This window comes from Uranotaenia lowii, chromosome 3, assembly GCF_029784155.1.
Source record: "Uranotaenia lowii strain MFRU-FL chromosome 3, ASM2978415v1, whole genome shotgun sequence".
Classification (NCBI taxonomy): domain Eukaryota; kingdom Metazoa; phylum Arthropoda; class Insecta; order Diptera; family Culicidae; genus Uranotaenia; species Uranotaenia lowii.
This window is the reverse complement of record NC_073693.1, coordinates 203,881,114-203,893,776: the sequence shown is the minus strand read 5'-3', so window position 1 is coordinate 203,893,776 and position 12,663 is coordinate 203,881,114. Positions and strand designations below refer to the sequence as shown.

Sequence of the window (12,663 nt, the reverse complement as noted above, 5' to 3'; positions counted from 1 at the left end):
CAATATAAGCATTGAACTGTTCATCAATAGCCAAATCATTGACGTTCATGGAATTTATAGACCACCTTCCTTTGGTTTTAATACTTTTTGCGAAAAACTTGAAGGCATACTGTCATCGGTTCCAGATAATCATACGTGTTTTGTTGTCGGAGATTTGAATATTCCGATTAATATAGAATCCAACAACACAGTTATCAGGTATAAATTAATTCTTGAATCGCTTGGTTACATCTGTACTAACACTTTCCCAACGAGACCATCAAGCCAAAACATCCTAGATCATGTAGTTACCAAACTAATTGATTCGCCTCGGATCACGAACGACACTATATATAGTGACATTAGCGATCATTGTCAGATAATATCAACATTTGAACTCCAAACTACAAAGAAAAAAGTCGATCTTGAAAAAACCACCATTAATTATACAAAATTACATCAACTATTCAGTGATTATCTCAGACAAATTCAAACTGTGGATGACGCGAATGTCTGTTTGACTAATATTTCGACCGTTTATAGCTCATTGCTCCTGCAATGTACGAAAAAAATAAGTAAACAAGTAACGGTTAAGGGTAATTTTTGTCCCTGGATGACTCTCGACCTCATAACTCTTATTAAATTAAAAAACAACTACATTAAGAGAGTTAAACACAACCCTGGAGATACCTATTTAAAAGAACTTCTGAAACATGTCTCAAAGAAAGTTGAAAAATGTAAACGAAAATGCAAAAAAGATTATTTCGAAAACCTTCTTAACAATTCTCCCCATTCGAAACTTTGGAAGAATATAAATTCTGTCTTAGGGAACTCCAGAGAAAATTCTAGAGCTGAGATCAACCTGACTGTTAATAATCGAAGTACTAGTAATAAGAAAGAAATTTGTGAACTTTTCAACTCCTATTTTACCAGTATTGGTAGAAATTTGGCAAATAATATTGTAGTCGACCCATCTTTCGACAACTTATCTTTCATAAACAGAGTTCCTAACACCATTTTCTTACGACCTGCTACAGTCAATGAAGTTATTCAAACTATAGGATCTTTGAAAAATAAAAAAAGCTGTGGTCCTGATAACTTTCCCTGCAGCTTATTAAAATCTAACTGCTTAGAAATGGCACGTATTTTAACTGCATGCTTTAATTCTATTTTGGTATCGGGGGTCTATCCCGAAAGTCTAAAAGTCGCTAGAGTGGTTCCCGTTTTTAAGGCAGGCGATGAAACGGATATAAATAATTAGCGTCCAATTTCAACACTTAGTGTGTTTAGCAAAATATTCGAAAAACTTCTGGTAAGTCGACTCAATAACTTTATCAAAGAAAATAACATCTTATATTACCTGCAATTCGGTTTCAAAGCTGGGTCTAGTACGCTTATTGCAATGTGTGAATTGATAGATTCGGTAATTGAAAACATAGACACAAAAAAAATTGTAGGAGGATTGTTTCTGGACTTAAGAAAAGCCTTTGACACGCTTGATCATGACGTTCTCCTTAGAAAACTGGATTGCTATGGAATAAGAGGAGTTGCTAATAACATCTTTCGTAGCTATCTTACAGGACGGAAACAGTATGTTTCTATTGATAAAATAAATAGCTCGTTGGGACAAATAGAAGTGGGTGTGCCTCAAGGTAGTAACATTGGGCCACTACTTTTTCTACTATACATCAATGACTTATGCAACCTGCCATTACATGGTACCCCCAGATTATTTGCAGATGACACAGCTTTATTTAATCCAGAGAATTGTCCCAATGTCATAATCGGAAAAATGCAAAAAGACTTAGAGATTCTTGGCAAATACTTTAATAGCAATCTGCTGACCCTAAACCTTTCTAAGACCAAATACATGATATTTCGTTCAGCAAGAAGAAGAATTTATTGCAGCAATGACCTTTCTTATGATAATACTATAATCGAAAAGGTGGATAACTTTAAATATTTGGGGCTCACGCTTGATGAAACACTTTCGTGGAGTTTTCATGTCAACAACCTTATTAAGAAAACATCGTCCTTTAGTGGTATTCTTTGGCGAATTAGAATTTTTTTGCCGCGTCATGTTTTAATTAAATTTTATTTTGCTTTCATTCACTCTCAGTTGAACTATCTCATCGCGGTATGGGGCAGGGCTTCCCTGTCTATCCTCGGGCGATTGCAGACATTACAAAATCGTTGCATAAAAACCATATTCAAACTTCCTTATCTCTATCCTACGTCTTTACTGTACTCGAATACAACTTACAATATTTTACCTCTTACCCACTTGTGTAGTCTGCAAACATTATTGTATGTCTTCGACAATTTGAACTCATTAGACAACACAAGAAATTTATTGTTTAACTCAGGCACTCGTTCTCGCCATACTCGTCAATCACATCATTTGCTTCGAAGCCGTTGCTTAACATCTTTTGGTCAACGCAGAATTTCTTACATTGGACCTGCTTCTTACAATTGCCTTCCAGAAGTTGTCAAAAATGCTAACAACCGCAACATTTTCAAATCGAAAGTGATACGTCACCTCAAGGAACTTCAGTCGTAAACCTTATCATCATGCCAGTATTTTTTAATTTTTTATTTTTTGTTACACATATATTTTAACTAATTTTTTTTTTCTAAAGTAACGTTAACATTTTTTTTGTAAATATTTTTTCCTAGTTAGTATATTAGCTTTATCAATTAATTTTTAATTTGTTTCTTTTGTATTAATTATTTGTAAAAATGGATCTCTTCAAAGGAATACTCTTTCCACTGAGATTCATTCTTAGTTTAGTTTAGTTTACTTGTCTAGCTTCATTCCCTCGCATTAAGTAAAAAAAACATTTTTGTTAAAGTTCTCAGCATGAATAAATTTTGCTCGCGTTTTTGTTTTTTTGTTTGCTGCCAGACATGCTGAGAACAGAAAGCGTCCATTACCCAGATCCCTGCAACGTTACACGATTTGTCTATGTATCGTGTGACCAACATCTTTTAAACATGTGCTCGTGAATCTCGTTTTTAAGCTTTTTTTCCTCAGATTTAAGCTTTTTTTGCCTTGAGAGCATAGGAGACGAAAGTTTAAATCTGAGGAAAAAAGCTTAAATCTGTCAAAACGAGGGGAAAAAAGGGGAAATCTGAGAGATGTGCTCCACACGGTTTGAATAACATTGCCGGGAAGTGCCATTACCAGGGGGCTCATATGAGCTTTTTGGTGTGGGGGAGTGTGGTGGGCCGCTTTATATGTGTAAAAAAAAAAATATGTTCTTACCAAAGACAGAGAATCAGCTTGGACTTTCCAAAATTCATTCATTACTGCGGTAGTTTGACGATCGTGAAAAATTGATGCCTGAAGAGTTTGTTTTCTAGCAGCCACAGCTGCAATATAAGATTTATTCTAGTTGTTTTGATAATAACTGAAAGGGCAGTCAAGTCCTGTTTCGAGACATGGACACGTGAAAAACAAGTTCAAAAGTTGCTCCATTCAATAGCCTGGAAAAAGATTTCTAAACAACGATTTACAAAAAAAACTCCCAAAGATTGCATCTCTTACTGTTTCAAAATTATTACTTACACAAAACTTCCGCTCCAATCTCGAAGGATGCAGACCGAGTCGGAAATTTTCATAGAGACAAACTCCCAACATCCACAAACAATTGGTGGGCATCTATGAATCTGACCCATCGTCGGGCGTCAAACAATTTCAACGCAATTTCAGAAGAAGCACCACAAGTGGAGATCCCTTTTTTATTTTTTCCCCATCGTTGCAGATGTTGTTCTATGTTCAATGTTCAGTGCCTTTCGCATCCATCCTCAATCTGGCGCACTTTCCGGGATTAGTTTGCAACAGTTTTTCCTTCCCCTTTCGCCCGAAAGTCCTGCAGCCGCAACACAAGGGGTAGAACCTAATGCGGAGGAGAGCCAACCAGTAAGCCAGGGGATGTTTTCGTATATTTCCAGTCGGTTAGTCTGTTTGTATACTGGGCCTCTTTTTATTATTTGATTTTGAAAGCGTGTTAAAGATATGAGGAAAAATAAAGGCAAACAATAAACAATAAAAATTTATACGCTTTTGCTGGGCTGAGCATCGTTATCTGGAAAATGGTATCACAACCTTTTGATTTTGGCTGGGATGTGTTCTGCCTGATTGTTGTTGGTGTGAGGACATCTTAAATGTTTACAATTTTGTTTGGCCTACGAGGCTTTTGATCTGCTATTGTTTGACCATACTTTTAGTGTGATTGTTTCATAATAGTGAAATTGGTCATTGGTGATGGATGCATGTTTATAAACCATTTCACACCAAAAGATAAGATGGTGAAATACGCCTATCGCGTATCAGTTTCCTCGTATTTTCCAGCTTAATAACTTTTCACAAGTTCGATGCATTTTGATTCTTTCTTTTTGCCATTTTATGGGAATTTAAGTCATTAGTGACGAGTGATAAAGTGTGTAAGTGTTGAGATTTTTTTTTAATAAATAATATACATGAATAAATCCATTTGTTCTGCAAAAGCAATCTATAAAAATGATTACCATCATCTACAAACCCTGAACAAGGATTTTTATTTCAGCGGGCAAACAATGCAAATAAAAGGGTTTTCATGGTTTTACCATGAAAAAATGGAAGCTGTTATCACCATGAACTTTATATTTTTGAGCTTTCCAGTGTATGGGAAGCAATTTTTTTCATGGTCACGCTGCATAACAATAACCCTTTTTCATGGTTATTTTCGTAAAAACAATGAAAGGTATGGTCAAAATCCATGAATTCTAATGTGCATTCAAAGTATCGAGGACGACTAAAATCATTGTAGGTACATATATACCCTTCATGTTGGATCCCTCGTTCATCAACGTAACACCTGGCTCTCCCGGTTGACAACCGTCAGCCTGACAGATGCCGCAGCTCCGTAACGGTGATGAACGGAAACCACGAAACGTCATCAGAACTTCAATCTCATTATATTCATGTGCGATTACCAGTTTACACGTTATTGTACAAGTCCATTTTAACGTCAATATACAACATTATTTTAAACTGTTATTCCGCGTCTTTTAATTCGTATACAACCGGTATCGCAACAGTGGCGACGAGGCCGGAGCGAGTGCGTACATAAAGCGCGCGTTTTTATTAAAAACAGTTCGCCGAATTTGGTTACCAAAAAAACCACGTTATGCCGGACACCAACAAAGATGTGGCTGCAGCAGGTGCAGGAGCACAGGTACCACTACCACAGAACTTCTCGGAAGCATTTCTGCGACTCCTGACCAATCAGCAAGCCCTCATGACACGGATGTCGGAGCAGTTGGCCTCTACACAGCAGGCCATCAAGAGTTTGTCCAGGGACGAAACCGTGCTAGACTCTTTATCGAGCAACATGGCGGAGTTTGCCTACAATAAGGTCAGTGGACACACCTTTGACGTATGGTTTTCCCGCTATAGTGACCTGTTTGAACGCGACGTAACCAAGCTGGACAATCCGGCGAAAGTGCGGCTCCTCCTAAGATAATTGAGCCCACCAGACCACGAACGCTACCATAGCTTCATTCTTCCCAGAACGTCACGGGACTTCACGTTCGATGAGACAGTAAGCAAACTCAAAGCACTTTTCGGTCCTACTGTCTCAACTTTCCGTCGGCGTTATAACTGTTTCCAGACAACGAAGGACCCTGGAGAAGATTACCTGGCCTATCCATGCAGGGTCAACAAGGCATGTGTCGATTTTAAACTCCCCGAGCTAACCGAGGAGCAGTTTAAATGTCTTACCTTCGTCTGTGGTCTAAAGTCAAATCAGGATGCGGAAATTAGGATGCGGTTGATCAACAAGCTCAACGAATCTGCAGACCTCACCTTACCTCACCGACTCTGGAGCAGGTCGTAGAGCAGTGCAACAGTTTGGTAAACCTGAAGCAGGATACGGTACTGGTGGGTCGACATCCTCGGTGTTGAATATGGTGACCAGACCGCCAAAGGCTAAGCAACCGTTTCATCAATCCAGAAGCAGCAGTCCACACCGCGAACCAAAAACTCCCTGTTGGTCGTGCGGTGGGATGCACTTCAATAAAGACTGTCGGTTCCATGATCACAAATGCCAGTCTTGCGGCAAAGTTGGTCACCGTGAAGGCTATTGCGCTTGTTTCTCTAAGTCCATGCAACACAACAAGATCAACAGCGGTGCGAAGAACACGAGAAAAAAAAGCGCAAAACATCAACAAAAACACTGGCCGTACACAAAGTTGGAGATGGAAGAAAATTTGTGGATGTAAACATCACCAACGTCCCTCTTCGACTGCAACTGGACACCGGGTCGGATATTTCGATCCTATCGCATCGATCTTGGGTCAAACTAGGAAAACCCAAATTGTGTTCAGTAAGATGTCGGGCGAAAACAGCTTCTGGCGAGCCGCTAGATCTCACGGCGGAACTGCAGTGCCAGATCACCATCAACGGCTGCACAAAAAGCGGTAAGTGCTCCATAGCTTATCCTAACGTTGATCTCGACATTTTAGGGATTGACTGGCTTGAGTTATTTGATTTGTGGGATCGCCCAATCAGTGCCTTATGCAACAAAGTTGACGCTCCATCTACGCCGAGTGTGTCGGCTTTGCAAGCACGGTTCCCCGAAGTGTTTACTTCCGTAATGGGCCTCTGCAACAAATCGCCTGTTCGGTTGGTACTCAAAGGCAATCCCAAACCGATCTTTCGCCCGAAACGACCTGTTGCGTACAGCACAGAGGCATTGGTAGAAGACGAGCTCCATCGCCTGCAGGAGCTAGAAATCATAAAGCTGGTAAACTTTTCCGATTGGGCCGCTCCTGTCGTGGTGGTCCGGAAGCCGAACGGATCCGTACGGATATGCGCCGATTTTTCGACTGGCTTGAACGATGTTCTCGAGCCAAACCAATATCCACTACCCTTACCCGAGGATATTTTTGCTGAGATGTCCGGATGTCGATTCTACAGTCATATCGACTTATCCGATGCCTACCTTCAGGTGTTGGTGGATGAGGATAGTCAACCGCTGCTAACTATTAAGACCCACAAAGGCCTATTTTAATTCACCAGGATTTTACCGGGAATCAAAGCGGCGCCCGGTGCATTTCAAAAGCTGATCGACACTATGCTAGCAGATCTTCGTTACGCTATCGGCTACTTAGACGACATCTTAGTGGGTGGTCGAACTGAACAGGAACTCCAAACCAACGTTGATCTGGTCCTCCAGCGGATGAAAAGTTTTGGATTCACGGTCCGCATAGAAAAATGCTCTTTATTCATGCGGGAAGTGAAATATCTCGGCCAGATTCTGGATGGCAACAGCATACGCCCAGATCCAGACAAGAAAGCACCCATCGTGAACATGCCGCCCCCACACAACATCCCAACACTGCGTTCGTACCTAGGCGCGGTAAACTATTACGGCAAACACGTCAAAAAAATGCGCCAGCTTCGACATCCGATGGACCAGTTACTGAAAAGTGGCACCAAGTTTGTTTGGTCGAAAGCATGTCAGGCTTCTTTCGACCGATTTCGGGAGATTCTACAATCACCGCTTTTGTTGACACATTACAACCCCAAGTCGGAACTCATCGTGTCGGCAGATGCTTCGAACGTTGGAATCGGAGGCCGAATTGCCCATTGTTTCCCTGATGGCACTATCAGAGCTATTTGCCACGTATCCCGCAGTCTGACTGCGGCTGAAAGTAACTACAGCCAGATAGAAAAGGAAGGATTGGCCTTGGTGTTCGCGGTGACTCGATTCCACCGCATGGTTTTTGGTCGACGGTTCATTCTTGAAACCGATTATAAACCCTTATTATCGATCTTCGGTTCCCAACCGGCTACAAAGATGGGCCTTAACGTTGCTGCTTTACGATTTTGAAATCCGTTACATTTCTACGGATTCTTTTGGTCACGCTGATGTTTTGTCACGCCTAATCAACCGACATGTTCGACCAGAAGAAAATTTCGTCGTTGCTTCCCTGGAACTGGAGCACACCGTCAGGAGTGTCATGAACCAAACGTTTTATGCTTTACCGTTATCATTCAAGGCGGTTGTAGAGGATAGATGAAATAAAAGAAAAAAAAGAGGATAGGCGAAAGAAAAGAAAAAAATAGCGATTAAAGAAAACACATTTATGTTCAAACAGTTTATAATATAACATCTAATAAGGTTTGCAAATTTATCGTGTAAACAGAAAACGTGCAAGAAATTTCAGAGTGTACAAAGAAGAGCCAGTTGTTTCGCGACCATTGTAAAGTACAGATGCTTGGTATCTGAAGCAGTGTGCTTTATGAAGACAAAATTACCGGCGGATTCGACAGCGGTGAAGGTAGAAACCCACAACGATGACATTCTTCAACAAATTACTCGTTTCGTCGATTCTGGATGGCCCTCCAAACAGTCGACTATTGTCAACAGTGACAACCGGTATCGCAACACTTCAATTTATGGTCTGTGAATATAGAGTATTTCCTGAGACAGATTGTGGTAGGGTAACTTTTTGTTTTTGTTTTGAAAAATGTAAACACCAACTGGTCGCCATTTTGATCTTTGATGATAAGCACTGTTCAATGCTTTCTTTAAAAAAATTCTTTAATTAAAAGCATCAACAAACCTTCATGTCTTAACTTGTTATGAATTAACAAATCATTAAATAAAGAATTTATATGCTCCTCACCAAGGTGCGCTTGCAAAACCACTACAATTGCATTGCCAATTTCATATCGTTACTATCTGGTCATTGAACATACGTAATGTTGTTGTTATGTTTACCCTACCACGATATGCCGAGAAAATGTAAACATGAGTAATCAGCTGTTCGTCTGACAAGTGGGGAAATGCCTTATTGTATTCATGGTCTTTTCATGGTGCAATCCTATTCGAGAAAATAGCATGGGAAATGTTTGCGATGAAACCGCAACCAAAGATTTTTGTTACATTTAGGTGTTTTTGAGCTTTGGTGTACCCCAATAGTTCGAATTGGTGCACATCCTTCCTCCCCCTATTATTGAATTTCAGGGAAAACAATAAGATGTTTTTTTTTATAAAATTTCAAAAAATCATGCAGATTAGTGAACCATTCACACTTATTTTCACAATACACCAAGGTTTCCAGATTGTTTCAGCACTCTTCCGGACCGGATAAATCCGAACAAATTTCAAATCCTTCTTTTGTCACTTGGAGTTGAAACATGTCGAGGGGGAAAATAACAAAATATAATGTGAAACACAAATAAATTTAAATAAATTGCACGAAAGCTCGTATGCAACAAAATTTCATACTATATCATTGCACAAAACCTATAAAGCAAGTCATTTGTTATCTAAAAATTCAATAAAATCACGAATGCAAATGGTGAAATAACTCCTATCTCCCAAAATTTGTTTTTTGGTCTTGTAATCTTTCGGATATTTGGCAGCGCTGGTTTTTGATCGACCGTCTTGTTTTATTGTCCCGCAGTTTTATTGAAATATTTACTAGAAATACGTATTTTTTAATCTGTGATGAGTTTAAGTGGCGTTATTTAGTGTTCAGTGTGCAAAACCGTACTATGATTTTCTACTTTAAATTGTCCTAAATGTGTTAAAATTGAGTTTTCCTTTGTGCCGTAACACGTAAAAAAAAAACATACCCCAAGCATTCGTGTAGTGAGCTGTGTATTGAAAGTCACTCCTCTAGGTTGGTGAGTAAAGTGAACTTTCTTTCTTATTACTTTTCACAACTAACATTCTCAAGAGTATATTGCACAGCAACAAATCGTTGACCAAGCATATATCTCAACCGTATCTGCATGCGTCCACCGTTTGTCGGTCTATCTGAGTAAAAAAAACTGCCGCTGTTCAACTTCTTGTGGTTCTATCATTTGCTCAGCTGTTAGTAAATCTCGTCGCTGAGCGGTGTAGTATTTGGCCAACCTCGGGGCACTTGCAAGTAGTGCGAAAGTGTGTGTCTCTGTTATTAGCGCACTTCAAAGGGTTGTGTTTCTTACACTTGCTAGCTTGTTAGTCAATCTCGATCGCTAGCGGTGAAGATTAGGCAAACGCAGCCAGCGCACATGAGTAGGTACGAAAGTATTGTTGCTTCCGTCAGTAGCACACATTGTTGGAACTAGCGTGTGCTGGTTTTAATGGTGACTCGTCACTTGTATTCTTGATAGTCGTACACAGTGCAACATAAACTTGAAAATTGTTCTTTTTGGAAAGCAATGATTTTTCTTTTGTTTTAAAATTAGATTTTTATTAGATTTTTTTTTTTGTGCGTTTAATATTATGTAATCAATTTTTTTTTTTATTTCAAGCGCTTTAAATTACATTATCTTTAATTTCGTACACACACATTATTTAGGTTTGTCTTTGTCCTTAAAATTTAATTTGAGTTGCGATTTTGACATTGAACCCTTTTAAATAACGCTTTTAATTAAATAGTTCTCATCTCCGTACATACATATAATTTAAGATAGCTTAGGGTTTTTTTAATTAAATTTTTGTTCCTCTTTTCATAACAGTCTTTCCTTTTTAATATTTATTGTGTTGTTTTCTTAAATAATCCTAGTTTTAGTTGTGCATTTATTAAAAATAAATTTATAAGTCTCTTATTTCTTAGTTTTAATAATTTCTAGCTTTAGTTGTGCGTTTCATCAAACGAGTTAGTTCCTTTTAGCTTTTAATCGTTGTATTATGGCGATGGCGAACATGGAATGTGATGACGAAGTTATCTGTATAGAGTGTAATAATACTGAAAATAATCTTGATAAAATACTTACTTGTGCATATTGTTTCAAGAGCGTTCATCTTCGGTGCAAAAATTTGATTGGCAGTGCAGCTCGCAAAATGAAAGCGCAGCAATACTTTTGCGATGCCAACTGTGCATGTATTTACGCCAAAATAATAAGTTTACGGAAAGATCATGAAACTATTATCGAAAATATCCATACTAAAATTGAAACGACCGTTTATAATGTGGTTTCACATGAATTGACCTCAATCAAAACAGATATGAGATCAGTTACTACTGCGATAGAGGCTTCGCAGGAATTTTTGTCCACGAAATTCGATGAAATTCAGACTGATTTCAAAGACATAAAACTCCGAAACGATGCTCTTGAAAAAGAAGTAACTGACCTCAAATCTAAGCATTCAAATCTTTCTAATCAGGTCCTTAAATTAGAAGTAAACCTCGACCGATTTAACCGGGAAGCTGTTTCTAAAAACCTCATGATCTTCGGAATGCCATACAAAAATGGAGAAAATACACAAGAACTTGTACGCAAAACATGTGGCACTTTTGGCTACGAGCTTAAAACTGAGTCCATTTTAAACGCTGTTAGGTTAATATCCTCGAACAAACCCAATGAAAAGTGTCCACCGATCAAAGTTTTATTAAAAGATACAGTCATAAAAGAAGAAATTTTTAGTAAAAAAAATTTTTTTGGGAAACTTGCCTCTTCTTCAATAGATCCTTTATTAGTAGTTGATGGTAAAGCGCTTAACGTCACAATAAGGGATGAATTGACGCCCTTATCTATGGAAATTCTAACTGAATTGCGCGAATATCAAGATTTAATTGGAGCCAAATACATCTGGCCCGGAAGAAATGGTGCCATTCTGGTCAAACAAACAGAAAATTCAAAACCTGATATAATTAAAACTAAACTCGAAATGAATCGTTATATGAGCATGCATGTCACTCAGCAAGGAAATAACACATCTACGATTCCAAATGAAAGTCCTTCACCCAAACGAAAAAGGAACAATGCTGATCCACGATCAAAATAAGATCTTAAATCTACAACTGTTTGAAACTTTTATATATTTTATTCAATGGATAGTTTAATTAATAGATACCACGAAAATGTAGAAGATTTTAATTTAAGTAGTTTTAATAATGATTCAAGATCCTTTAGAATTTTGCAATGGAATGTACGTAGTATGAATAATTTAGATAAATTTGATTGCATATTACAAACTATTGATCATTTTAATGTTTGTATCGATGTTATTGTTATTTGTGAAACTTGGCTTGGTAAAGATAACTGTTGTATTTACAACATTCCGGGATATACATCTATTTTCTCTTGCCGTGATCAACCATATGGAGGCCTAGCTATGTATATAAAAACAAATTTGAATTTTAAAACTACTGAAAATATAACTTTTGATGGCTTTCACCGAATAAGTGTCGAAATCTGTACAAGTGGTCAAGTAATTTGTGTTCATGGCGTATATAGACCCCCTGCATTTTCGTTTAACAAGTTTTGTGATCAAATTGAATCTCTTCTAACGTTTGTTGCTGATAATCACTCCTGCTTTATTGTAGGTGATTTAAACGTTCCTGTGAATCTGGTTAATTTGAATACCGTAGCAAAATATAGATCTATCTTAGAATCTTTTGGATACGTTTGTACAAACACATTTCCTACTAGGCCAACAACTCGGAATATTCTAGATCACGTAATATCGAAGCAAATTGACTTAGATCGATTGAAAAATGATACAATCTTTTCTGATGTTAGTGACCATCTACAAATACTCACGTCCTTCAATTTATTAGGTGATAAAAATGTAACAATTCTAAGAAAAGAGATAGTTGACTACGCTAAACTAAACAGCTTATTTGTGAATTATTTAAACAGTATTCAACTACCAGAAAGTGTTGATGAAGGCCTACAAGAAATCACATCAACTT

At 38.1% G+C, this 12,663-nt stretch overlaps 1 protein-coding gene across 1 annotated transcript; it reads left to right on the top strand.

Annotated features, from left to right (window-relative positions):
- The first annotated feature begins 5,150 nt into the window (after window positions 1-5,150).
- LOC129753013 (uncharacterized protein K02A2.6-like) lies at window positions 5,151-7,034 on the top strand. Its single transcript, XM_055748807.1, has 5 exons — window positions 5,151-5,465; window positions 5,634-5,747; window positions 5,821-6,094; window positions 6,142-6,441; window positions 6,487-7,034. The coding sequence occupies exons 1-5, from the start codon at window positions 5,151-5,153 to the stop codon at window positions 7,032-7,034; spliced, it is 1,551 nt and encodes a 516-aa protein (XP_055604782.1).
- The last annotated feature ends 5,629 nt before the right edge of the window (window positions 7,035-12,663 follow it).

Coding starts and splice junctions, on each gene's coding strand:
- LOC129753013 (XM_055748807.1), top strand. CDS start 5,151: ATGCCGGACACCAACAAAGATGTGGCTGCAGCAGGTGCAGGAGCACAG. Junction 5,466..5,633: donor AGCTGGACAATCCGGCGAAA/GTGCGGCTCCTC, acceptor AACTGTTTCCAG/ACAACGAAGGACCCTGGAGA. Junction 6,095..6,141: donor TTGCGGCAAAGTTGGTCACC/GTGAAGGCTATT, acceptor CAACACAACAAG/ATCAACAGCGGTGCGAAGAA.